The 27999-nt window shown below is 32.6% G+C and overlaps 1 protein-coding gene across 2 annotated transcripts; it reads right to left on the reverse strand.

Annotated features, from left to right (window-relative positions):
* Nucleotides 1-11243: 11243 nt before the first annotated feature.
* On the reverse strand, nt 11244-27996 carry LOC148618916 (uncharacterized). Of its 2 annotated transcripts, XR_015921496.1 has the most exons (4): nt 27806-27996; nt 21643-21788; nt 19805-20237; nt 11244-14214 (listed from the first exon to the last, which is right to left on the reverse strand). XR_015921496.1 is itself a non-coding variant. In XM_088578282.1 (3 exons), exons 1-3 carry the CDS (start codon nt 27858-27860, stop codon nt 20007-20009), a joined length of 432 nt encoding a protein of 143 aa, XP_088434408.1. In that variant the 5' UTR covers nt 27861-27996; the 3' UTR covers nt 19644-20006. The 2 variants fall into 2 exon arrangements, 1 of the variants encoding a protein (XP_088434408.1); XM_088578282.1 differs by lacking the exon at nt 11244-14214 and having other exon boundaries at nt 19644-20237.
* Nucleotides 27997-27999: the final 3 nt, after the last annotated feature.

Genomic DNA, 27999 nt, shown 5'->3' on the forward strand with positions numbered 1-27999 from the left:
AATTTTGTGTTCAATTCTTCGCTTTGTATTTTACAAAACCTATAAATATTTGGCTTGCTCATAATTTATGATGTTGTATTATTGAGAATTAATAATTTCAGAATTAATCCCCAAGATAACAATCTGAATCGAACCGTTTAAGAAATGTATCTGTGTGCAGGATCTATGTATTGTCAAAGATACAGATGATGTGATCATTTTGTTATACTCATGAGACATGCTATATGACTATTGATTGTATTTTGTAGATTTATATGTGCATGTTTTGACTATTCATGATGATAGTACTTTTCATCTCTGATCTGTATTAAAGGTCTTCAAGGTTACAAAGTTAAAACAAATGTGAGTAAATATACTCATGCCACTCAAAACGTCATTAATATATTATTTCCATACATACGTATAAACGTTTAAGAGAGACAATCCTCAATGGATATACTTTTAACTATGCACGCTTGGTTACAAAAAATGAAAAAAAGCAATCAATTTGCAGAATATAGCTATATAAAATACATGCTAAATTTGTTTTTGAAAATGCATTTTCGTGATTTATTTTCTAATGAAATTTAACTTAATTTTTTATGTTAATATTTATCTCTTCTTTTAATTGTGTCTTTGTCCGCCTGACTAACTACTCTTGGCTGTTCGCATTCACGTTTGTAAAAGACATTCGGTTACTGAACTTCAAAGGAACTTTGAAGCAATTGAGCCCATAGATTCTCTGACCCATTCTTTAGTTCATTCTCAAGTTAAGCAACATTTCAACACCCTTTCACTATTTCACTATTCCCGTAAGTAATGAATTGTCGGTTAATACTATCAAAATTCCTTGACTTCAACATTATTTTCGTGTTAAACCTTGCTTCTGTCGGTCAATGTTAAAAGTTTACTGACCTAAAGTTGCATCAGTTTTTTTGTTTTTTTGTTGTTGTTGTTTTTTTTTTTTTTTTTTTTTTTTTTTTTGATAGAATTAAGTCAGGACTGATGATATTAGGGAGAACAGGGCGCTGGGTTATTTATTTAGTTTATAAGCATAAGGCCCTGCATTAACGAAATCAAATCAGCTATTCTTGAATAACAAAACTCTAAGAACACAGATCCTTACTGGTCATACTAATAGATAATAATCTATAATTTTCGTACATCTATTGTGCACTTTTGGTAACACACTTTTGAAGATTTGAGGAATTAATGTATTCGTATCATAAAACAAACCTATTAAAATACTCCATTTTATAGATGTATAACACGATATGATGAGTTGAATTTTTCAATATTGATAACCGTTGTATACTGCGTATATAATATAAATAGTTGAATATAGTAGTTTCAATATAGAAAATTTAGTGTTTATTTTGTTGGATCTGTGTGACGACAATACAGAACTAAATGTAGCTTGATAGCCTTGTCATGTTTGTACACGAGAGCCGTCTATACATTCTTCAAAAATATTATATGATATTTGCATCTTATTGCATTTCATACATTTATTAATGCTTTTTTTTTAACTTTTAGTCTATGTCTCGACTATGTCACATGGTTAGTGTGAGCATTTAAGTATTAAGCATTTTAATAGCCTTATGGATACACGGGTAAGTGGTTTGTTTTATTCCTTATGACATAGTTTAATCATTTCGTGATAATAAGTTTCTATATTTGGTTCCTATTAGGGTATTTTGATTGGTCCATGATTTTGTTTATAAAACAGTTTTCTTCTTTCTTTAGTTTACAATATATACGTTGGCATTTGGTTTTTGTTTTTTGTAACATGAACATGTTTTTTATAAGTACCATTATATGACTAACATTTTTTCTACCATTGTTCTGGGTTGACGGGATACCGGTATAATAGTATTTGAGATTAAAACTACCTGAAATCTGATGTTCTTAGGTGTGTTTACTGTTTTATGATATTGTCGTCTAGCCAATGAACTCGGTAATAAATTATGTAGTACATGTATTTGCGTACACTCTATCTTTATAACTGTACGTATTCTTTAAGATTTATTTATCTGTACGTATACATGTATCATAAAAGCCTGACTAATTTAAACACAAAAAAATATTGAAAAGCTGCTACAAATTGCGTGTAAAAAATATTTTCACATTTTCGATTGCTTTTCAATTTTCATTTTAAAGTATATACAACGTGCATAAATCCCTGATATTGATAAGAAAATTGCAGACAGAAGCCCTTCTTCTACACAATATAATAATATGTTTATGATTAATTTCTATAGATATACGCCTCTTAATACTTAACAGTTCCAGGAAATATTATTCAATGTCATCAATTGATAGAAGTGATGCATTATTGTTTATGTTATAATATTAGCAGGATAAAAAAAATCAACAGAATAGCTTAAAACTATTTCTAAAGTAATTGCTATCTAAAGGAATCTTAAATAACCATCACTCTGTCATTGCTTGATAGAAAAGGAAGACGTATTGTTATTACATACAAGTAATTGTTGAGATTCTAGAATAAACACCTAAAACAATGGTACTTTAAAGGGTGTAAACCTTATAATTGTTATCCAACATCATCATGGAATTTAAAATATATATTTTACCATCGTGACTTGCATACACAAAAACAAAAAACAAAAAAATAATTAAAAAAAAACACTCATATTTTTTTTTATGATCGCGACCACATGTAAACCTTCCATTAAAACTACTGGAAATATACACACAATTCTTAAATCATTCTTTAGCAGTATTATAGGATTCTTTCTTGATTATTGGAATTTTTCCATCAAACAATGTTATTACGCGACCTTCTGACTACAATATAAATTACGAATCATTACACTTCTATTATTCATGTTTTCATTCGTTTATACATGTAAAATAGCTTTTCCGAAATTTAGTGTTTAAAAAAAACACCACCCTTGCTTTTTCAAATTTACAACCCCCTTTTTTAAACACATGTTGCTGCTATATAACAATATGTATATTATATTTTTGTTAGTTGTTCCTCTACTCATACTCCCATCTGTATTTTATCATGTTAACCTTTCTGCTCATGTGCATCCAACAATCAATACTTAATCGGTAAATTACAGATTATACTTCCGATGTGAGTAACAAGAGTAGTTCAATGTTAAAGAATTCAATAGTTACATAATTTATTGCACAAAAACTACTTGTACCAGATGCAAGATAAAATGCCAAATGTATATTTTACATAGCCTAGCTACAAGCTTGTGTTTAAAGTACTAAATATTAGATCAATACCTGTATTATTAGGTGGTTATTGTACAAAATGCTTCCAGTTTTATAATGAAAACATGTTGAATTTATCTTAAATTACCGTTATTCATACGTGTAAACAAACTTCATTCAAACTAACTACAATATCACAAGTTGTTGAACCGTTTCATCAAATGTCATTACATTTATATATAGACTCCACTATTGTGCATTGCAGTGTCAGCTTACTTTTGAATATTGATCTGGTCACTGATTCTTTGATGTTTATAGGGAATTGATGTTAAATTTTCATTTCAAAACACCGCGGACACTGAACCACTTTCTTTGAAAGTTTGAATATTTTACTTCCAACACCAACATATCGCTTTCTTTAAAATGTTTCCTTGACAATTCGGAAGACATTAAAGATTAATTTCAAAAGAATATTGAGGAAAAAGTAAACAAAAACAGACTTGTGAGAACACGAGACTTGTATGTTGAGACTGTATTAGGAAAGGTCCTTTTACAGATTCCTGAAAATATGATCGAAATTGAAAAAAAATCACATATCATACTTTTAAACAAATACGAAAATAACAATTAAACTTCGGTGTGCTGTACACGTGTTTCAAGGAGTAACCTCTCACAAGCACATTAGAACCAATTACTTACGACGTTCAAGATTTAAAAGTGGATTGTACTTTAGAGAAGCTCAAAACCAAAGGTATCAAAATAAAGACAACATCAAGCACAAATAAGTTCTATTGTTTTATACAACGGATTAAGCCTTAGTGGTTTAGGAGGTTCGAAATTTTTGCATGATATATTTCGCTCATTAATATATGATATATAGTTCGTGGTCAGACCAGTCTGCCTATAGGGTCATGTGTTCATTAGAGGTTAAAGATTAAATTAATTTGCTCAAGGAAAACTTGCCAAGAAAAAAAACCACAATACACTGTTTGAATATACTACTGGGCTTTTCCCAAGTAAACAGACAAGCCAAAAAAAAACAGAAATAAGTTGTACTAATGCATTTTACATTACACAATGTTGATATTTAAGCTATATTTACAAAGTGTGTTTATTAACTGATCCAAAAACACAATGTGCGATTACGTTTTGGTGCCATGGGAGAAAAATAAGTAGAACCACCCGGGCATATTTATTTGTCTATTTGAAAGAGTAAAACAAACAGGCTTAATTCAAAAAGGGTTAAATTATAAAATAATTAAGGAACATAGTTATGGTAACCTTGAGGGAACATAAACAGTAATATCCTGGTTTAATAGAGACTTTCTAGCTTGATATAGATTATTCTGAGACATTAAATTTGTATTTATCTATGGTCATAGATTTCAGCACGAGAACCATAAAGCAAGACGGTAGACATTGCATTATCCAAGCTATTATCATATGATAAAACTCATAGATAAGACAATAACAAAAAATACTCACACAAAACTTACATGATATTCGCAAAACATACCAAAGTACCAAAAACAGAAATACAACTTAGAAACACCATAATCCAGAGACTTACAAAAACGTGAAAACAGAGACGATCTGCATACACAGTGTAGACATAATAAAGAAAAACGATAACGACTACACGCAAAAAACGAAGCAAAAACAAACAAACAAACAAACAAACAAACAAACAAAAGTACTTGCAATATGAACACAGACAAAAAAACTGGGAGTGACATAAAGTGTTCAAGGGTAAGTATGCTCCACCAGCGGCACATGTCACATTACCTGTGTGAAGGGTACGCGTTAACTGATGGTGTCTTGTACCATCTGTAAGGTAGACATTTTATAACGGTCAATGAAACTGTAATGACGATATTCCTGTCTAAGAAGTTTGTGTTGAAGGTATGCTGAAACTATCATGAAAGAATTTTCCGATAAGAGCATATTTTGTCAAATGTAATACAGACTTTCACAATACTACCATACCGGTAATGTCATGTGATAATTTTACGGTAAATGATGTTGACCAGATGAAGTTGATCTTAAAGTATTCAAGCTCTTTTTTCCGATAAATTAATAATTGTTTGTGTGATCGTAAATTCATTTGTTTTATCACGAAGCTAAATTTAGGAGAATTTGAATGAAAAACCACTTATTTGTAACTTACTGCTTCGTAAGAAAACCATACCATGTCAAGGCATGTGCATATTATCAATTGCTTCGTTTCTATTTATAGATACATGGAGACGGTTATTACTGTCATCTTTACAGTAGCATAAAACTTTAAATGACATTTGAAAGTTCATACAACTCAACAAATATAGTTATTGCTTTAGTCGATTAAAAGTACATTTGCTCTCTTCTTGACCTCTTCCCATGGGATATAGCTTAGTGGCCAACTTGATTAAGTACTCATAAAGTGGTGGATTTATTCTATTAAGAAAACAATTGCCAGGTTGAAATATTTTTTCAACATATTAAACCTCTAAGCGTTAATAATCCTTAGAAACAACAGGTTCAAGTTTTGTTGTAGCACGTACTCGATACACAAGTAGCCTGACAGGGCAGGCGTTCTTTATATTTCTAGACAACTATATGGAGTGTATTATATCTGGTAATATTTTTCTTTGTTTATCTATTAAATTAATAGTTCAAACGGCAAATTAAATTGTAATTTAAAAGGGTGGCATGTTGTTATTTCCATTCCGTTATTTTATTTCTTTTATTTAAGGATATTGATTTTTTTAAATCATTTTTTACATAAATTTATTAAATAAATACGATAACGTCATTAGTTCTAAGTAAATTACACAGTTAAACACAGAATCTTACCTACAGCAATACATCATGTTTTAGAGTAGAGGAGCCATGTGAAGAGTTCTTTGGGTCAGGATGCACAATTTTGCCCTTGAACTGAAGAATGAGAGGACGAGCAAAGGTAAAAAAGATCTAGATCTAGAAACCATTCGTGTTACCACGCTGAAGGAATGAGAATTATCATATATTGTTCTATTGAAATCTTCCCAAGAACTGCCGACAAAAATCTGTAGGGAGGAATGCGCAAGCAAACCTTACCATTATATACACAGACAAATATGTATGATACTAGTGTTATTAGAGACATGGGCATTTGGACTTCACAGTTGAGTCTCATGCAAACAGGATATTAAAAATGAAAGGTCATTGTCTGGGAAATTGAAGTTCACATTTTGCCTCCACTGGGGCAAGTGTTCTAGGAAGAGAATCTGATATGACTTTATGTTTCTTTTGGACATGACGAATTCGAAGACGTAGATGATTGCAAAGAATAGTAATTTCACTTGCTCAAAAAAGAACAACTTGTAATAATGCGTTCTTTGATTTAAAAGGTAAGCAACACACGATGTGTTGTCCGAGTGAAGAAAATGAATTCCTTTTCCAGAACAAACTAATAAAGGGTAATAACAAAATTACCAACCTGATAAAGTCTAGGTCATATGCAAAAAAAAAAATAGGGGGGGAGAAAGTTCATATATCAATTGACAATGTCAAGGCAAAAACCAGAATGTTGGAACTTACTGCAGGCATTTTAGATGGAAATAATGGTTTAAAGCAGGTTTACACCGCGGCTGATTGTTTCTGGCATATTGTCATACAAACAAGCAGCAAAACATTTTTTTCCTGAGCAAAGTCAAAAATTTGCAGTAAAAAAAGTACAGAATATATATTTATGATATAACGAAAATCCATCGTGTATAATATTTTTTTGTCAGAAACAGAATATTTCTCAATAAGATGTGAATACCGAAAATAAACTTTTTGGTAGAGAATGTGACAATTTTCTTTCTTTTATTCTTGTTTAACGCCAGCCTCGCAAGCAACGATTGCGTGTTAATAAGTTAGAACAATTGCTACAAATCGGTATACTTTAGCAACTTAGAAATATAAACAACATATTCAGCGTGAGTAAACAGTTACATAGTATTTTTATTTTCCCTCCTCCTTCTCAGCGTACAAAATCTACGTAAAAAACAGACAGCTCTTTTGTTGAACACGGAGTTATTCCTGTTATGTAACTTCTATGTTTCTTTATTTTATGGATTTTTTTAATGAATTTTTATGTTTTACTTGAAATCCAATACAAAAAGGTAAGTCCTCAGACTTCCAACTTGAAGGAATACTCAACGAGACCATAAAGAACTTGTGTAAAGCTTGGATTTCATCCTTGTCACATGTACTGCTTTTGTACATTTTTATAAAATTTTCGTTGATCCTAATTAATTTATTAAGCATTTGTATTAGTGCACTTTGCATACAAAAACAATGCTGTTTGAAGCTTCGTCTGAAGGGACAACATATTTCTCATGAAGGGAGAAGAGATATATTGCAGCTTTATTGCCTTTAAACACTGATTTTGGTCGATCATTTATGCAGTGTTAAGGTTGCTAATGGTACAAAGGACAGTACAGTCTTTTTCTCTTTCTTTTTCCACGCTCTTGTGTAATCGTCAACTGCGTCTATTGTCATTTTTCCAGTTTACTTATTGTGGTTAAATATTATATAAAAAAGGTACTCTAAAAGTTAAAAATTATACTAAACTAACAAACTACAAAGACTTATGGAAGTGTGAAATATGAATTAAAAATATATAAATATCTAGCTGAATAAAGAGTACAATTGCTTTACTTAGAATTAAGATATTAAGATTAAAATAGATATAACATCATAATTACAATAAAATATGAAAAAAATTGTATAAATCTTCACAATTAGCCTAAAATTTTAAATAGGAATACTATAAGAAAATATAGACTCTACTAAAGCTATATGCTTATCAAAAGAGTAATCAAGGGAACCAAGGTTATAGTGGTAATCAAAAGAATGTAATCCAGGGACAAAGACCCGACATGGAAAACAGACATACACAACAAAGAACATAAAGTAACTAAAATCATACATACAAAGTAATAAAAGCAAATGAGCAACTCGAAATGACCAGGTGCTCCGGTAGGGTAAGCCTCCACTGCTTTTCTAGAAACACCTGCCGAGTTGCTCATAAAAAATCAAGCCCTGGGTAGACGAAAGAGGATATGAATACACCGAAAACGATCCACGAGTTCATGATGACGACCATATAACTTTTGTAGTGATGACTTCAATATTGTAGCAACATAACCCTGTTCCAGAAATCTACTTGTTAAAATTCTAACACGATACAAAAAGTCTGCTTAGTTTCGGCAAGCTCTGGCATAACGTATGAGTTGTGATATGAACACTCCATACGCAGGTGCTGAAGGGATGTTGCCACAGATAAAAGGAAAGTTGACAATTCTTAATGAAAAGTAATCACGTTTGTCGAGGAGTTTGGTCATTAGTTTTCCTTTACCATCGATTTCTAAGTGTAGATCAAGATATGATGCTGACTTCACAATGTCTGTAGTATCCTTTATCTCAAGTTCCTTGGGGTAGATGCGATGTATCAAATCCTTAAAATTAGGATTGCTTAAAGATAATACATCATCTATATAGCGGAAACTGAGATTAAATGATCTAGCTTGACGATATTCTTTCTTTCGGATCAGATCAGATCAGGTCAGCCTCATAAGAGTGAAGGAATATGTCATCAAGTGGAGAAGCACAATTTGTTCCCATTTGAATGCCGACTGTTTGTTGAAAACCGCGTTCACCACACTGGACAAATATGTTGTCGATTAAAAATTCCAGCAAATTTTAAACATCTTCTTCTGTATATTTGGAAGATGATTTGGAATTATTTCTTACAAAGTATAAGGAATCTCTACCAAGAACTATATATTTGTGTCTACGCGTACCATCTTTTTTTGGAAAAGTAGCGATTTATAATGTTTTTGAGTCGGAATTTTAACTGAGTATGGGAAATAGAAGTGTACAGTGTTGAAAAATCATAGGTTTTAATGCTATTACATTCTCATAATAGTCTTGAACAAAAGTTATTATATGATACCCTGAGAGTTTAATCGAGATTTTTAAAAATGTCAATAGTATGGACAATTCTTAAATTAAAAGGGCAATTGTTCCACAAGTTGGCATCAGCCATGTCGAATCTTGATCACTATATGTTTTTGTTCTTTCCCATGGCGTTTGAAGTTTCATAGAATTTTCCGATCGAAACAGTCTCATTGGTCTATAGACAGTATAACTAGATAACTGTAGGTACTTCGGAGCTGTGTCGTGAATAGAGATCATGCACTAGAGGTTTGTAGAGACAGTAAAACTTGTCCAGTAGCCAATATAGTTCTACTAACACTGGTGTATAATGTTTGTATTTCAATTGACGTGTTATCAGTCGTGCGGCATGTGACGTATTTTGAACTTTGTGGAATTTTGTTCAAGAAAGCAGTTGTTTATACCATGTAAAAGTGCATTTACCTAGACCAATCTAGTTGTAATGAGCAATCTTACGATTTATATAAATTACAACAAAAATATTCTCTGTATACAGTGAAATTAAACGGGAATTTATGGTCAAGATATTCCTTTAAAAATATGCAAAATGTAATACTAAGACCTATATAATTTGATATGTTCGTACACACTGAAGAAATAATGAACAATATAGCATATGCAACACAATTAGATCGTGGATCTTTACAGAAATAAAATAAATGAATTGAGAAAATATAATGTGTCTAATGGCATATTTAAATATGCAGAGCGAAGTGTTTGTTAATGCATCTACTACTCAATATCTTAGATTTGAAAGAAATCCTTGATTTAATTGTAATAGTTTTAATGAGATTCCTGAAAAGGTGACACAATTATTCCTTATAAATCTTAAAACCGTTCCCGTTCAAGACGCGACATTTCAATTCATAACCGATCTGTTATTTATCCTTTTTCTCGCTTTCCATTTTGGCGGTATGACTAACTGACCCGTTGATGTAAACACCTGCTTGATATAAATAAGGAATCACACATGTCTCGTCCTCTTTTAAATCAGTACTTATTTATTCATCATTTAATGGTAAAATTCTTCACATTCATAACACATCTTTTTGGAGGTAAACATTTTAATTCCTAAGTCTGAACAACATTTTTAGACTGAATGTTTGGATCTACAAAGAAACTGAAGAAAAAGTCAGATATGACTGAAGTGTTATCGATTAACGGTATTTACCCACGGCGAAATCGTTGTTTCTATTGCCTGAACCGCACAGGAGATGCGTAATTAATTGCAAAAATTGTATCCTTTGAAGCACGGGCGCGCACAAGAACGTTATCAAAATATTAATTGAACTACTTGTGATAGTATCGACGTTTTGAAGATGTGAATTTTAAGAAATGATAACGTAAACTGACAGACAGCCAATATCTTGAATGTTGTTTAATTCTGTTTTATATCATTTAATTATACATATCTTTATCATCAGTGCCCTTCAACTTCAAACACTGTGTTTATGTTGACTCTGAAATATTTGAAAATTAAGGATTTTTCATACCTTGTTGTTTACTGTATAAATCATGGGACTTTCGCGGTAGATTTTGATAGACTTGTTTAGTACCGGTATATATCTCTCTTCTTCTATTATAGAATCTTTAAGACTGGGTTTGAATTTGAAGAATATTTTAATATTTTGCAGAAAACTGACGCAATAAAATTTTGTAGGTTCAGAACTACAAACCATCATTTACCAATAGAAAAAGGCAGATGGCAAACTATTTATCGAGAAAGCCGACATTGTCATCTCTTCTCATGTCAAAAATTAGGAGACGAATACCACTATACATTTGAATGTACAAATTTAACCGAAAAACGCAAAAGACTTTTACCTAGGTATTATCTGAAAGCTCATAACACCTTTAAGTTTTCTGAACTAATTATGTCAAGTAATAACAAAAAGTTATTAAACAATTTATGTAAATTTATTAAACACATTAACGATACTGTTTGATCTCCTGGCTTACTATCTGTCTGTACCATCATTTTGTCACAGTGTTGTACATATTGTAAATAGTTGTGTTTGTCCATGAATGTGTATGTTATGTACTTGTTGATTGTTGATTTTCTTTGTACTCTGTACCAATGTAAATTGGCTGTTTGAGAATAAAGATATATATATATATATATATATATAGGTTTTAACATCGTTCTTACTATGGTTTCTCTAGAATCTATAGGTAAAAAACACTCAAGAAAACGAACAATGAAAGTGAGATACATTATCAGCCCTGTAAACAGTCAATGAAATAAAATTTGTCCTCCATCGGTCTACATCTTAACTTAATTTATTTAATTAGATTGTTACAGTATAAAATGATAATTGTTTTTTTTCTAGGATTGTCCGTCTGTGGTAATTGATTTATTTGTTTTAAATATCGGTGACATTGACAAGGAATTTCAGTAAGCAAGTAATGGTATTAAATATCGTATATTTGTATAAACAAGCAATAATACAAGCACATACACATCTTTCAATCTAATGTATTTTAAAGTTGACGAAAGATTACATGAATGGAACTGTTGCCTTCTTAATTGTCGATACGGCAAAATACAGTTTTCTGTTAACCTTGATATTTGGAAGGCGTATATGTTAAAGTCTTGAGTACTATATTGCATATTCCCGTGAAGTAAAGATTGACAGTCGCTAAATTAAACACACAAAATGAATGGCATCCTAATATTTGAACTCATTTGGTAGAACGTATATGACTTTAATTAAAGAAACCAGGAAACCTAATGTTCTGTTAAAAAAAATTTTGAGTTCATCGTGTTGTACATGTAGTTTTTAAAAAACATACTATTACAAATAACACACACCTGCTGGTTATTTTCCTTTTTTTCCTGGGAAAAATGTGATTTATTTCAATTTTCAGCAGCAATGTAAACAACATAATCCTAATTTTAAGGATTTGATATATCGCATCTATCCCGAGGAACTTGAGATAAAGGATACTACAGACACTGTGAAGTCAGCATCATATCTTGCCCTACACTTAGAAATCGATGGTAAAGGAAAACTATTGACCAAACTTTACGACAAACGTGATGACTTTTCATTCAAAATTGTCAACTTTTCTTTCATTTGTGGCAACATCCCTTCAACACCTACGTATGGAGTGTTCATATCACAACTCATACGTTATGCCAGAGCTTGCTGAGACTACGCAGACTTTTGTATCGCGCTAGATGTCAAACAAATAGGCTTCTGGAACAGTGTTCTGTTGCTACAAGATTGAAGTCATCACTACAAAAGTTTTATGGTCGTCATCATGAACTCGTGGATCGTTACGGTGCATCCATCTGCGCCATGAAAACTGATTTGTTCAATGTGTCATAGTTTACCTTTCCTCTTTCGTCTATCCTGGACTTGTCTTGTTATGAGCAATTCAGCGGGTGTTTCTAGAAAAGCAGAGGATGCTTACCCTACTGAAGGCACTTCAGACGAAATGGTGGGTTAAACTTAAGTTTTACAGCGCGCTAAACCTCCCTCTTCCATTGCGGCATGACTATACCAATGGTGATCAAAAAGCATTTGCATGCTATTGTCATAATCGGTAAATCAGCGGTCACATCAGCACTAAAAAAAACATTGTTACAAAAAACAATAAAAACTCATTGTTTTAGAAGACACTGAGTATTTTTCAACAACAACGCGAATTGAAGTACATTCTAAAATATGTTTCCATACAACAAAAAATTAGTTTTTAAAGATGACACAACATTTTTTACCTTTCGTCGATCTATGATACTATTACATTTGTACACTTAAAATATATTCTGCAAACTCTAAATTATATATTTTTCATTAGGATCACGGTCGATATAAAAAAGATACAGCTTGTTCTATGAAATACCCTAACAATTTTAAACAACTAATGTCATTTTTAAAACCAAAGAGTAAACTTATCTAAATAATATACCTTTTTTCTGAGAGTAATCAAGAGAACCAAGGTTATTGGATAACAAAAAAGAATGTAACCCAGGGACAAAGACCAGACGTGGAAAACGGACATACACAACAAAGAACATAAAGTAACTAAAATCATACATACAAAGTAACAAAAGCAAATGAGCAACTCGAACGCCACTAAAAACTGGGAGCATTGACCAGGTGCACCGATAGGGTAAGCGTCCTCTGTTTTTTTTTCTAGAAACACACGCCGAATTGCTCATAAAATGCTTAGTCCGGGGTAGACAAACGAGGAAAGGAAAACTATGACACGTTGAACAAATTAGTTTTCCTGGCGCAGATGGATACACCGTAACGATCCACGAGTTCATGATGACGTAAAACTTCTGTAGTGATGACTTCAATCATGTAGCAACATAATCCTGTTCCCGAAGCCTATTTGTTTGAATTCTAGCGTGATACAAAAAGTCTGCGTAATTTCGGCAAGCTCTGGCTAACGTACGAGTTGTGATATGAACACTCCATACGCAGATTACACTATAAAAACACATAACAGGCTTTCATAACATTAAGGATGTAAACAACATCTCACAAATTCTATGAAAAATGAAAGCATGCCGTATGTGATGTTCTCATAAACCTCACATATAGAATGATTTCATGGTATTCATTCAGAAAAAAAATCTTTTTAAAGGAGTTTTGTCTTTTCTTTTTTATATTTCCTTCCTATCAACTGCCTGCCTCACTGGAGCACTGCATTAACTCATTTCGAGGCTCCAGTTTGTTTCGTTCTATATCATGTTTCTTTCTAGGTTTCGTATTCTTTGTTGATGTTCACATGTATGAAAATTAAAGCATGATTACAACTATCGTTTTCAGCCACTTTCTCTCACAATAAGTGTTATGATAAATGTTTAACTGATTGGTTGTGTTTATTATTGGAAATACTGCCAGTACGATTCTGTCACTGAAATACTGCCAGTACGATTCTGTCACTGTGAAATACTGCCAGTACGATTCTGTCACTGAAATACTGCCAGTACGATTCTGTCACTGTGAAATACTGCCAGTACGATTCTGTCACTGAAATACTGCCAGTACGATTCTGTCACTGTGAAATACTGCCAGTACGATTCTGTCACTGTGCTTTTGGAAATTTCTACTAAATTCAATCAGTCTGGATGTAAGAGAAAAGTTTAAACTTATTATATAGTATTAGCCTGACTGTGTCTTCGATTACCCGACTTACATAAATTGGGTACAGCCTATCCGCTTTTTTTCGAATGATGCAAAGGATATTCCAGAAATTCTGTTAAGTATTCCGAATGCAATATTGGTGTTGAACTAGCGAGGAAAATCGGTAAAACACCTGCAGTCATTTCTTTAATGGAAATGTTTATTGAATTAAGCAGAGATGGTGAAGAAAATCTCATTCTTAAATGTACTTTATAGTTCTGAAATTATTTCGAATGTAATTACTGCCGATAACAAAAAGTATGCTCTTTTTGTCTATAGGCTTAACACACATTTACGATCTATTTATGGTCCATTTATGGTCTATTTTGAAGTTAATTGATTCACTTCGTGTTCCTTAAATTTAATTTAAGACAACGCGTCTTTTGTCAACATGTTATTAACAAAACATGTTTTGGTACTGAGTGCTTAGAATCTACTAAAGTAAATTATTAATGGCCCGTTAAAATCTATTGAAGTATCCATAAATTGTATTTTGCTGATAGCCTGTCTGATTTTTGGTTTGTCTACTCATTGCATAATGCTGAATTCTAATTACATAATTTTCTATCAACCCTATCTTGATAACTTCTAAGTTCCTTTACAACTTTGTAAACATAAGAAGTGTAAGTTGTACACTAACGTGAAGGTAGTATACATGTGAATCAAGTGGTACACGCATGTGAAGCGTTAGTGGTACACTTATGTGAAAAAATATACGCATATGAAGCGTTAGTGGTACAGCTATATAAAAATATTACGCAGTGAAGCGTTAGTGGTACACTTATGTGAAACAATTACGCATGTGGAGCGTTAGTGGTACACTTATGTGAAACCTTAATTATAGACTAATTTGGATGCTGTAAATATGTGAAGCGTTAGTTGTACACTTATGTGAAGGTGGCACACATGTGAAGAGTAAGTAGTACACTAATTTGCAGGTCGTACACGTGTGAAACGTTAGTGGTGCGTTTACGCGAAGGTGGTACATATGTGAAACCTTAATTGTAGACTAATTTGAATGCTGTAAATATGTGAAGCGTTAGTTGTACACTTATGTGAAGGTGGCACACATGTGAAGAGTAAGTAGTACATTAATTTGCAAGTCGTACACGTGTGAAACGTTAGTGGTGCGTTTACGCGAAGGTGGTACATATGTGAAACCTTAATTGTAGACTAATTTGAATGCTGTAAATATGTGAAGCGTTAGTTGTACACTTATGTGAAGGTGGCACACATGTGAAGAGTAAGTAGTACATTAATTTGCAAGTCGTACACGTGTAAAACGTTAGTGGTGCGTTTACGCGAAGGTGGTACATATGTGAAACCTTAATTGTAGACTAATTTGAAGGCTGTAAATATATGAAGCGTTACCTGTACACTTATGTGAAGGTGGTACATATGTGAAGCGTTATTTGTACACTTATGTGAAGGTGGTACATGTACATATGTGACCCGTTGGTGGTACACATATGTGAAAGCGATACATATGTTAAGCGTTGGTGGTATCAATATGGCGGTAAACATGTTATATCGTTTGTGGTGCACTTATGTGGCGGTCGCACACATGTGAAACATTAGTAGCACACTTATGTGAAGATGTGTTAATGGTACGTTTATGTGCAGATGGATTATATAAGTTAAAAATTCCAGTGCAAAATTATAAGTTAATCTGGATTTCGATTTCTAATTTAGCTTTGAGCGATCCTTTACTTAGATTGTAATGCTATATTAAGTTTACATAATGCCATGTTCATTTGGTGCTGAATTTCACTACTTGTCTACAAATAAAGGTTGTTTCAAAGTTCTATTGTACATCTATGGTTCTGTTCTCTGTAAGAGAAAACGAGGGTTTCCTGGGGTATAATTAAATCAAAATATTACAATACAATACAAGTATCAACATCAAAGTGAAGAGGAACAATGATCAGCTGATGGTCTTAATTAACTCCTTTGTTTCTAGTAGAAACAATTTAATTTGTTTTGATTGTTTTGTATCGGAGCCAAAGAACTCCTTCCTTTATTTGGCTTGTCAAAATCTGCTATGGCTGTACTATCAGATTATAACTTCGTTACGCTTTCTTTCATAAAACTCTAAATTCGTTCAACCTTTACGAAACCTTAAAGTGTACTTCAGCGTGGGAGGTTACATCATTATAACATTATATTGGACTATACAGAACAGTGTTAAGTTATGTTAATTATTAATGTCATACTTGAAGATGTCAGAAGTTCACGTACGCACTAAGACACCGAATAACGTACCTTGTTGTTTGTTATAACTGCTTATTATTTACAGCGAGGGATTTATAGAACGTCAGAACTGATAGTTAAACAGTCTTCACTTTTTACAACAGCGTAGTACTAGTAGTTGTTGACGATACAGTTAACACTCCGTAAAATAAACTCCCTCGAGAAATTGGAGGATTTTTTTTTTTGTATTTTTTTTGTATTTACGTTTTTTTTGGTTTTGTTTTGTTGTGTTGTGTTGTGTTTTGTTTTGTTTTTGTTTTGTTTTTGTTTTTTTTGTTTTGTTTTTTTTTTGGGGGGGTGGAGGGTTGGTTGTGGCGGTAGTGGGGTAAATGGAATAATTTGGCATGCTTGTACATTTGGATATTTCCATATATCTTATCTTACAAAAACAAATATTAATATAAATTAATCTTTAGTCAGTGTTTGTGTAATATTGGCTATTCCATATTCTTTGATTTAATTTAATTTTCTAAATTAAATCACACCAATTAATGGAATTTTCCTGTTTTGATAAATATTATACAGATATCAGTGATTTCGATAGTTCACATTGTAAAATAAATTCGGTAATTTCACTTTCGGGTTTTTCCCAGCCGAAACGCCACAAAACATCACAACATGTATATCAATCCGCCATACACAAAATTTTAATGTTGAAAATGCCAGCAAATAAGGGTGAAAATCTTTTTGTATCAAAGACCGAAGTCTTCAAAGTCGCTAATAGCCAAATATTCTATGCCACTGATTATGGCATGTTTACAACATCCAGGCGAATTTAATGCTCTATGTGTGGACATGTAATGGTAGTGGGCTTGTAAATACACTTTCAACTTGTACCAAAATTGTACCCAAAATGAAAAAGTTAATTTTTTGGGATGTGGACCCATTGACCCCTTATAGGAGGTATCTGAAAACTGACTGAAAAACCCTTGCAGAGATTTTATGAGGTAATCAATAAAAAAATTGAAATAGGGCCAAAATTAAAATCAAAGACTGAAGTCTTCAAAGTCGCTAATCGTCAAATATTCTATGCCACAAATTTTTGGCTTGCTTTCAACATCAAGGCAAATTAAATGCTCTACTTAAGTTAACTCTTAATCAACAAGCGATTTTCTCATTTTCGCCATAAACCTTGGCGTAGAATTATGTGTGGACTTGATCAATTGAAAATTCTTCACATCTTTTAACACATCGAAATTACTGGCAAAATAAGTGTATTCCTTTTCGAAAATATACTTGACATTTTAGAACGTTTTAAAAGCTTATGTCGGTTTTAAAAGCTCATTAGAGATTGTGTTGTAATGTTTTGTATGTACCGACATCACTTTTGAACTTTGAACTTTGTCGTGTAACGCAACAGTTCGCCATTCGGCTAAGATCGGCAAACTTCGATATGCTCTATACGAGTGCAAGAAGTCGTTAACAACATCAGCGACTTAAACAATAATAATTAATTGGTTATCGTGAATAAACAATATATAACCACTCGTGCCAAGAACACATTAAGATTAAACTCTTTCACGGAACAATTTCCACATACTCGTAAAATCTAGGCGTTCTCAGCACTCGTGTTCATATTTTGGCTTATTCACTTTTTACAAATAATTATCCTATTAATATTATCGATTTGTTGATTTAAGATGAAAGTAATATCAAGGTTTTGTTTGTTTTGTAACCGTGATGACCAGAATGATTTCAATCAAAACAACTGGTTACCAGGAACCAGATTAAACAACTGGCAATGTCAATATATTGATATCGGGGCCCTGATATAGCATATGACCTATATAGTCAAGTATTAAATACTGTAGCCTTGTGTTTGAATCGGAAACTGGGTACATTAATTTCATCTTTTGTTGTAAACTTTGGGTCGCTTATGATATTGACAAGGGAACCAGATTAGGAACCAGATTAAACAACTGGCAATGATATTTTATAGATATCGGGGCAACTGGGTAATGGTCAATACTAACCGGTCATTTCATGTAAACTTCCCGTTCTCATACAAGCAAGAAACGCACGTAGAACACACGTGTATGATATTTATGAGGTACATGTGTATCTCGTATGAAGCTAGAACCACGTCGCTATGGCGGTAAACACGGTACAGATCTGCAGCATAACGTGGAGTGGTAATTATTCAAATCATATGCGAATATAAAGTGCTAAAATTACGAGTGCAAGAAGTCGCTGACAAAATTTGTGACTTAAAAAGAAAGCAGTTTGATATGTTAGGGAATTGTCATCAAATATAAATCTACGAACTTTAGGTTCCACTATATAGATAGGTCACTGCAGAAAACTTTATGACGATTTGTGGAAATAAAGCTATATTGAGACACTTAAACAAGCAAATCCAAAATTTGTTTCCTGTAAAAATTATATATTTTTCAAAACCTTACATTATGGAGATCCATGAAAAAAAGATAGAATGTATTTTCTGTTTGTCATGAAAATCTGTAGCCATGGTAACATAATAAATATATATATATCAGTTTTCATAACAAATTTTAGATGCTTTCCCAAAAATAATTGTAAAGAAAACCAGGTTTTCTAAAATATCAGGCACTTTAAAACTGCCAGAAAAAGTAACTGGGAATGGTATTATTGTAAAAAAAAAAACAAATAAAAAGTGTATCTTTTTCTGTTCATTTGTTCATGATTTTAATTCTTAAAGTTAGTGCGAAATTTTGCATTTTTGAAAAAACAGCCGCTTTGTGCAAGGAAGAATACCCAATCCGGTGAGGACCCGAATCTTTTCGGATTGTTAAAAGCATGCATTTTACATCTCTTTACCTTCACAAGTATTGCATCTATTTATGTTTGACTGCTCTACTACCCACAATCAGTATTTCCACCAAAGGTAATAACCGTAAGTTCGGAAAAGGTGTCACGAAGAACGGAAATTAATAACACTTTTTAAGTATCATTCTTATGAAAATCAGACAGGTGATTCATGCATAACAAAAGCCCAGCGAATCCAGTATTATTTCTTGATCAGAAACAATTATGGATCGTATAACCAGTCTTAGTTCTTCATTTGGGGGTTGCGCTTTTACGATAAAATTTATGTAGACTGTAAATGAAATTGACACTTTGCAAGAGTTATGGTTCTTGGTCTGGTTTGATTTGGTTGATTTTATTGTGATGATAAAGTGCAGTTTTCTCAATAGTACAGATCTAAATACAGAAAGGACTATTGCCACATAAAAATAGCATATATAAGCCAATAAAAGAATCATTTGATCCATGGGTTTTTTCTACACCATGAATCACCTTACCTTAGGCTGAATTTTATATGGACTGGTACTTAATGATGTCTTCGATTTACCTCCTAACACAGGAAGAAGATGAAGACAAACAGTAACCCATGACAGTCTGCGGAGATAAATCTCAGTTAGAATGACATTTTACATAATGGCATATACAAGATGTGTACGTAAATACTGACAAATGTACTCAATTTTGGCTGAGTTGTGATAATCACCGGGTCAATGACGTCAGAATTGATACGGTCATTAAAACAATGACATCATTCCATGAGTGAAATAGATTGACTGCAGAGCTGTCCGTGTTACATCCGGGGTATTGACAGCATGATGTACATTTCATCGTGGTTAAACCAAAACTACTAGCTCTGCATCCATAATAACATTCTGTGGTACACTTTCTCTTTATATTTGTAGTTATGCCGTAAAGAGTTATTTTCTCTACCTACAAAGAGATATTAAGAATCTAACACCTGCACGAGTGCAATAAAAGGGAAATCCTAGGTACCCGAGGGTAAAATTCAATCGTTCCCCAACGATGCTCTCCTGAGTGAGGGAACTCTTACTTGGAAAAATGACGAGATCGTTGGCCAGCCAACGTTTTCAAGTCGAAAGATGAATTCACATGTACATCAGAATTGGTTTGCAAACGCTGCAAAATGGCTTTTACGTAGGCGAGACTTATTGGTGGTTAGGGTGATAGTTTTGTAGAGCACAAACAAAGCGTCACCGATAGAAAGGATGGTCCTGTCGGTGAACTTTTTTTTTTGGAGGCCAACTACTGCGTTAATAACATGAAAGTAACTGTTCTTTCAGAAACGTATTCCTTGGAGATGAAATACAGCGATAGGTCATTGAACAACGGAATGAATGACAAAACCCGCATTATTTAGTTCTTGCAATTTCATTATTTTCCTGTTAAACTTGACGTGCCTTCACAGTGATCAAGCTTAATTTTGAAGGGAACCTTAATTGTGTCTACAGTCTAGGTCGACAGTCTTCACCTTTAGAGCTTTCTGACCCTGATGAAAAAAACTAAGGCCTCCATTCTTATATTTTATGCGTTTTATTTGAATTATGTGTTTGTGTTTAGTACTCTTTTACCTTTTCAATGTGACTATCAATCACTTATTTTATTTTTCTTATCATAATCTTACGCAAGGGTGACTGAAATTTTCAAATCTTCCATGAGAAAAGCATGTTTCATTTGATCCTTTTTCTCTCTTCTAGTTTGTTTTTCGATTATAAGTTTGAAATGACATACATTTAACAGCTGATCATGACGTATCAAGTGGCAAGCGATATGTCAAGGTCAGGGGTATAATATAAGTCACTGCAAAAAAGTCAAATTGCTAGAAATAATAAATTATCAGTTATTCTCTATAAAATTATTCACTTTAAAATTTTCAAACACATATTGGTTATTACATTGTATGATCGTTCATCATCTTTTTACTTCATTATGACGTTTTTACGTGTTGTGTAGGTGTGATAACTTAAGGATATCTCGAAAACTTTCGTGTCTAGAAGTAGACCTCTCTAGAATCTTGGTGCCTTCAACAATCAAAGAAAGATAACTCAGTTATTTTTTTTTTCAGAATTATGTTATGCAATGTGTATGCGGTTATAGGTATACGATCGTTTGTATGTGCTTTCAAAATCCTTTAAAACGAAACGAAAAAGGTTAATATACATATACACCATAACTTTACATGTAAATGGACAGTTGCTTTCGTTTATTTTGTTAGGTGTTAGCTTAGAAATTATGAATGTAATAAAATTATCTAGCTGTTTAATACATAAAAGGAAAACATTTCTTTACGGTGATCATATCAATACATTAAAATTACCAAACAATATATTTCAGTATCAAGGCATGGTTTCTTTGCTGTAATTTCGGGATAGGCCTGGCACTCGGTATATGGGTCCCATCTTTCATCTTCAAACTTTTCTTCACACTCATAACACCATAGAGTGGTATTATTACTGACTAAACCTGCAAAATTATGAATAAGGTATCTTTTATATCACATGTCCCAAACTGCAATGTTTTCATACAACGATTATTTACGTGTGCGTCAGTCTTTAGTTGGATAGAATATAGGAATGTTTGTCTTATGTCATGGGATGTAAATTAAGACTAATTTTGGTCTTACGTACATATACAGTCAGCCTTAAGTTAAGCATCACCAAAATATTTGCTAAAATAAATTTTATAAAAATTAATACGCCAGCTTCTGATGCATTCATTCAATACTTTTAAACAATACCTGTGTAAAACGTACAGGCAAGATGTCGGTTATTAGAGATTTAAAGGTTTAAAACCGGTTCCAAAATCTCGTCTTGCTTCAAATCAACGTATTAATTTTTTCTCAAATTGCCTTGACCAATTGCACGTGGACATTATTGTTAATTGTTATTTGTAAAAGACTTCTTAACATGGTAAGTCGAAATATATGAAATTGATTATCGCCAAACGCCGGTGAGCAATTGGAATGAAGAATGCTGACATGAGCAATCGCAGAATAGCACCCAATTTTGGAGTGAGCAATTTTGTGATTAGCAGACTCGTAACAAAGCATAGACCGACAGTATCAGTCGAAGACCGTCAAAGATCCCATAGGTCTCGTAAAACGACCTCAAGAGAGGACCGTTTCCCTGCACGTCAAGCTAGATTACATCCAATTTCAACAGCGGGACAGTTAGGAAGAATGTGGCCTACTGGTGGTCGTATTAGTGACAGGACATTAATTCGGAGGTTTCACAGTTCTCGTTTACACGCTCGAAGACCTTTGAAACGACTAGAACTGACAAGGAAAACTGACTTTGACGCAGTGTTTTACTTGTTGGGTGATATGCCTACATGTAGTAAGAATGTTTGGAAATATCTAGTTAAAAGGAAAATCGATGTATTTTAGCATGACAAACTTGATTATATGGCAGTTGGAAAATCTTCTATGAAATTTCTTATTGTTAGATCAGTGACAGTTAGATCAACGCATAACGTATGGTGTACCTGTGGATATGACTCGATAGCTATTAAGAAGGCTAAGATCAAATCGAGACTCCTTTCTGGAGAGGGTATACTGAAGTCAAACCGTAGTAAATTTAACCAGTTCAAAGGAAGTCCTCTTTGCCTGTTATATGAGTAGAACGATTAAGATACATGTATTAAACATTTTGTTGCTGCTCTGTGACAAGACAGAACAAGTTAGAAGCCCGTATATGATCTACTATTCGAGATATTGACAGTGATCTGGAAAGTATGATATTTAATGACAATAAAAAGTTGATTCAACTCAATGTGACACATCCTTCGCTTCCGATTGTATTACAGTCTTACATTGGTAAAAAGGTCGAAGCTGTTTCTATAGGACTTGTATACGCCTTACATAAAGAAAGAAGCTCTCTATTGAAGTTGACATTTTAGACACTGCAGTATACATATCAGTCAATAAGGGGGAATTTTAAAAAATATAGTTATAGTAACCGTCAAAAGTTTTACAATATTTCTATAAGCCCTATAATTTCATACAAGTATGTACGTTCTATCAGCTTTATTTTGATAACTGTCATCAGAGTTGTGCACAAAGCCTCCTAATTTTTTCTGGTGTCTTACACGTATCATAATTACAACCTATATGATATTTTATGTGTTCAAAGGTTTTGTTATCTTTTTAGTACTGTTCAATGATTTGGTTTTAAGTTATGGTTTTCGTCTCCCGATTCTCCTTGATTATTTTAGATTTTATTATTTAGAGTATGGTTTCATCATATATACTAAATGCAAATATTCATTTTATTAATATATACCTATTTGACGACTGATATCCACTTTACAGGGATCTTATAACTGATAAGATATACATATTTTTTAATATTTTCTGCTAAGCTTTATGTTTTTTTAAACAGTTTTTACTATGCTGTGTAGTGTGCTGTTTTAGTATGTATATATAATTCATAGATGCTTTGATATTGCTGTAGTGGAGTGATGCTATTAACCTTTGTAATATTTGGTGGTAGGTGGGAATCGTAGATTGGTAGATTGTTATTCTATGCCAGTATTCGTATTCTTTGGACTGAACCGATTATGCTGGATCCACACCTTTTATAAACACATTTATTTTACCTGCATATGCACAAAGTTGCTAAAGCATAATTCCCTCATCAGTTCTCACCAGAGTTTTATGTGTGCTGCAGATAGTGGAGGAAATACAAAAGAAAAGAAAGAAAGAGGAAAGAAAGGAGGCACCGCCATGCACGTAAGCAGTGGGCAAGATATCACCGTCACTAGAATTTCAGGAGTTGGAGTTGCATTTATTGGTCAGATAAGAGCCGGTTTATGTTGAAACCTATTGACGGTACGTGTTTGGCGGGAAAGGAATACAGCATTGAATGAAAATCATGTTGTTGGAACAATTTTTTTCGGTGGTGGCGGCGTTACCGTTAGGGGGTCTTTTTCAAATGATTGTAAGCTTTTTTTACGGATCATTGACGGTAGATTGGATGGTCGGAAATACATCTTGGATGGTCATGTTAGACTACATTTTGATAATCATGCTCTTGCTGGCTGGCAGACCAATGTTCCAAGACGGAAAATCTCGACTCTATTGAGCCCGTGTTGTTCGGGAATTTATTAAGGAAGAAGACATTGAATCACTACCATGGCCAGCCATGTCACCGGACATGAATCTGATTGAACATTTGTGGGACTTACATGTAAATGGACATAAAATCAATAAACGGAACCCAAGATGCCACAATGTAAACGAACTGAGGGTCGCTGTCGTAGAAGAATGGCAGTGATTCCCACGGTACTAACTTGGCGTTTGGTTGCTGGAATAAGGCGGTGTGTTGAACATTTACACCGGAAACGTGGAGGTTATACCCTATATTGATGGAAAATACGCCAGACGATTGTGTACGTGTTAACCTTTGACTGTATGACTTCTTGTAAGACTGATTTTGTGAACACTAAAAAATATCATGAAACTTGAAATCGCCTCTTATGTTGTTGATTTTTATCCTACTTTTTGCGTTCGTTATTCGACTATACTAAAATTTCATTTTGCATTTTGAAAATGGAAATAAAAAATATCATATGTCCATATTTCCTAACGAAATATAACATCTTAACATTTTTTATGTTATTGAAAAAATATCAATATAAATAGGTTATGCTTAACTTTTGACGGACTGTAAATATATATATAAATATATTTATACATACAAAAAAGTGTCAGAATATGACGACTCTATTCGCCTCACCGCTCCATCGGATCAATTTGATACAGGGAAGATAATATAAGCATAGAAGGGTCTGAAAAATTCCCAATGATGTTAAAATTGTCAAATTTGCGAAGTTTTTAAAACATTATCCGTCTCATTTTGCACAATTAATTCCTGTCTCGAAGTAAAAAAATAATTCTTATCAATGAATATTCCTAAAACTTATCAATTCGTTGAAAGGATTCTCATATATATTTGTGTGTTGGCATCATTATCCTGCAATTAACGACAGTATAATGTGTTTTCAGTACCGATACGTCGATGTTTCCGTTTCGATTTTCAATTACCAAAAGACATGGTCGTCGTCACTAAAGTCAATAATTCATTAACGCTAAAACTGTTATGTTTAAAAAATCAAAGAATCCCATTCTAATTGCATCCGTTGATGAAAATGGCGCAAGAATTGTTGAAATGAGCGAAATATATATATAAAAAAAAATGCAAACGGGCCATTAATACTTTTTAAAAATACTTGAGTGAGTGGTGTTATAACTGACTGAAGGCATGATATTGACCGAACTTCAAACGTACATGGCTTTATGAAAACCGAGAAGGATTTCATAGAGATTCAACTTTGACCTTATTAGACCAAATAGATAAAAATGACACAAAGACAAAGGAATCTATAATAAACAAAAAACAAATGACGTACAGACAATAAAGAATTATTTAATATTTCATGTAATAGTTATTGTCTCATTGCCTTTCAATCTCAATAACGCGATAAGCGAATTAAATTATTCCCAAATGTATTTGTTTAATTTACTTACACATTTGAAAAAGTACATAGTGAACTCATTTTTTGCATTAAAACATAAAAAGAATAACGCTTTCTTATTCGATTGATACTTTTAACTCAATGATTTGTTTCTTGAAATGAGTCAAAACAATTAATTCTCCTTATGAGCGGTTTGCCAGGAGATTGGTTGCTATTAAAGTGACTTACTACCATTTCTGAATAAAGGAAACAATAGATTTCAAATGGAAAGATGAGTGTAAAATAATTAATCGAAGTTAACATAACTATAAAGAATGTACAGAAGAGAAATATTTCTTCTCAGAAAAAAATTCGTGGAAAGTTCTATGAAACTTTTTTTAAAATTCAAATTAAAATTTGTTAATTGAATCGATAAGAATTTTTTGTCTTGTTTGTTTGTTTGTTTTTATTTTTTAAATCAAAAATCGTAAATTGTATATGTGTTTTTACCACGAATGTACATATAGCACCTTTTTCAGTCACTACTTGAAGGCCTGTGCTAGAATAAAGAACACCATCCTATTCAAGAATTTTCCACCATTGTAAAAATTTATTTGCTCACTTTTCCTCAAGTTTATAATAGAACCAAGTTGAATATACCTTTCCGAGTATATGCTGGTATGTCATCGGAAGCTGTCACGTAATTACAGAATTGATTTTAAATAGTTTGAAAACTTTTTTATTTAATCGGGCGGGGAGAATGAGTTTGCATTTTTAGAACTATGAATTATTAGAAGCCCGTGAAAAGAAAAAAATGTAATTAATGCCAGTCGTTAGTTAAAATTGGTGATGAATGTCACGATCCATTTTTTATGAACGTCAATTTGTGACTATATTTGAAATCGAGACTCTATGAGTAACCGAATACAAAGAGTAATGAATGGAAAAATGCTCAATATGCAACTAATCTAAATATTTTATGCAAATTTCTACTGATAAAAAACAAACAAGATAATTCGGGTTGTAAAACTGTTTTTTGTTTGCATGAACAAAATATGTGAACCTCTGTATGTTACATTATTTTATAGACATAAAAGCTTCAAATACTTTATTTTGATAGATCACGATCATTTAATAACTAAAATGTTTAACAAAAAGAGATATTGATATTCAGAAGTTCCTAATGTCGTAAAAGAAAAATGATTGATTTATTTTTCAGTAAAAACAATAATAAATGGGTAAGTAGAGCAATAACCGGCTATTACTTTCTACACTTTGGTTTATGAAAAACGATATGTAAATTGCTTATATAAGCATACAGATGCTCCATGCTGAATGGTCTTTAAGAGAAAAGTATACAATCAAACATATTCAGAAGGAAAGAATGATATGTTTTTTTTTCATTTCTTGTTTAATATGACTATTTATGTTAAACTAGGTGATACAAAATATGAAGTTCTAATTTAAATCTGTATCAGTACTTTGACATACATCTTTCCTTTATAGTAATCTTATATGTATCTATTTCTTAATGAACTTTAGCTTTTAATTGTTTATATCCGCATGTTCTATAAAACATTAGTTATCGGTTGGGTTGCAGTGGGGGCTCTGAATGTCTGTTAGAGAATCAAGTTGTACTTATTAAACAATATATTCACAAAGTGGTCGTCACTTTGTTATCTACTAGACTGCTGTATTTGACATTTTAAAAGTAATATTTACACAGCCCTCCATATTGTTATGATGTCATTGATTTTGTTATTTTGCAAAAAGTTACTACTGTGGTCTTCATAGTCTCTGTTTCTACAGATAGCAAATTAGATCTGCAAATTTGTCACATGAGCTGGTTTCTGTTTCATCTTGATGTATCTGGATAGTAAAGTAACAGTGTATTTGTGGAACAATATGTTTGTTCATTTTATTTGTTTTTAAAGGTATATTTGAATGGAGTATAATTGACAATCAAAATAATAATCTTTTAGATTTTGACAGTCAACTGTTTGTACTAAAATGGATATGAAACCTACCTTCTACTGCAAGAACTAACAAACACAAAATAACAAGATTAATTTTGAATTTCATTTTGTTATTAATTCCATGTTCCAAACATATAAAACCGCACTTTGTCCCATTCTCATAGAAAATAATTTTAAAAAACTGGTATAAACCACTTCAAATCAACACACCAATGCTTCGCCTGTATCAGTAAATAGCAGGGCTT

This window comes from Perna viridis, chromosome 4 (assembly GCF_037379345.1).
Source record: "Perna viridis isolate PV_CMFRI_1.1 ecotype Kerala chromosome 4, ASM3737934v1, whole genome shotgun sequence".
In the NCBI taxonomy this organism is placed as follows: domain Eukaryota; kingdom Metazoa; phylum Mollusca; class Bivalvia; order Mytilida; family Mytilidae; genus Perna; species Perna viridis.

What these genes read in the sequence shown, in the direction of transcription:
- LOC148618916 (XM_088578282.1), bottom strand. Translation starts at nt 27,860, where the DNA reads ATGAAATTCAAAATTAATCTTGTTATTTTGTGTTTGTTAGTTCTTGCA. An exon ending in GTTAGTTCTTGCAGTAGAAG is followed by an intron (nt 21,789 to 27,805) that starts GTAGGTTTCATA and finishes ATAATTTTGCAG; the next exon opens with GTTTAGTCAGTAATAATACC. An exon ending in ATACTGAAATATATTGTTTG is followed by an intron (nt 20,238 to 21,642) that starts GTAATTTTAATG and finishes ATCTCTTTGTAG; the next exon opens with GTAGAGAAAATAACTCTTTA.